The sequence below is a fragment of the Morone saxatilis genome, unplaced genomic scaffold (genome assembly GCF_004916995.1).
Source record: "Morone saxatilis isolate NCDOM2014 unplaced genomic scaffold, NCSU_SB_2.0 Contig20, whole genome shotgun sequence".
Classification (NCBI taxonomy): Eukaryota; Metazoa; Chordata; class Actinopteri; family Moronidae; genus Morone; species Morone saxatilis.
The window spans coordinates 6,372,749-6,373,702 of NW_023339763.1; the positions used below are offsets into that span (position 1 = coordinate 6,372,749).

General features: G+C 35.6%; 1 protein-coding gene across 1 annotated transcript in view; it reads right to left on the bottom strand.

Moving 5' to 3' along the window:
* The window catches only part of zgc:77151 (uncharacterized protein LOC337153 homolog), a 34,440-nt gene extending 33,701 nt beyond the window's left edge, over nt 1-739 (bottom strand). The window contains 1 exon segment of the mRNA XM_035666809.1: nt 668-739. Coding sequence (XP_035522702.1) covers nt 668-739 — 72 coding nt within the window.
* Nucleotides 740-954: the final 215 nt, after the last annotated feature.

Here is a 954-nt window from a genome sequence, read left to right on the forward strand (position 1 = left end):
AAACTACTTTTTTTTTTAGCAAAAGGAGATAAGAATAAGAGAAAAAAAACCTCACTTGTTGCTGATTTAATTTGTGTCCATCGCTCCTAACAACAGTTCTTAAGCTCTAGTGTATTAATAGGTATATACGAAGGAAAAAACAAATAGAGATATATTTCATGAAGTATAGGCTCACATTTAGAGGCAAACCTGGAACGCAAGAATTTTGGGCTGTTTTGGTTTGAAAAATTATGAACTGATTATCAAAAACTGTTCAGATCTTGAATTTCCCTCGGGAGCATAAATAAAAAGTATCTATGCTATCTATCTAGATCTAGCCTACCAGTTGATTAAATCCCCTTGAGCTTTATAATGAAACAGGTTGTAACTTTTAAGTGAAATAAAGTGAGCTGTGAAGAGATGTGGGCCCTTGATCATTTAATATCCTTTTGTGAGAATTTGGAATAACTTTTTTTGTATTTTTAATCAAACATCGATCCACTTTTTCCTATAAGCGGCTAACTGCTTATTAAATCTATTTACGTTTTGTTTGTTTAAAACTTATTTAAGATTCTGTTTGTGTAACATTTATGAGGATGTACTGGCAGTAATGGACTATAACATTCATAGGTGTGTTTTTTATTAATGTATAGTGACCTGAAAATAAGATTTGTTGCATTTTTGTTACCTTGGATGAGAATGAGGTTTTAAAGGGGGGAGTGGGTCCTCTTCCACGGAGCCCGCCATCTTGAACCGCCATGTCTACAGTAGCCCAGAATAGACAAACCAAACACTGGCACACTATAATACCCATGAGCCTCGGCCACCATTGCCATGGAGAAGAGTATTTATTCCACCAAACTTGAACCCAAAGTTATACGTTTTCCTAATCTTTAGCTTCCACGTCAGCAGTGCCTGTGACAGAACATTAAGGTCTATGATTGGATGTTTTTTGCCGAAATGCATCATGGGACT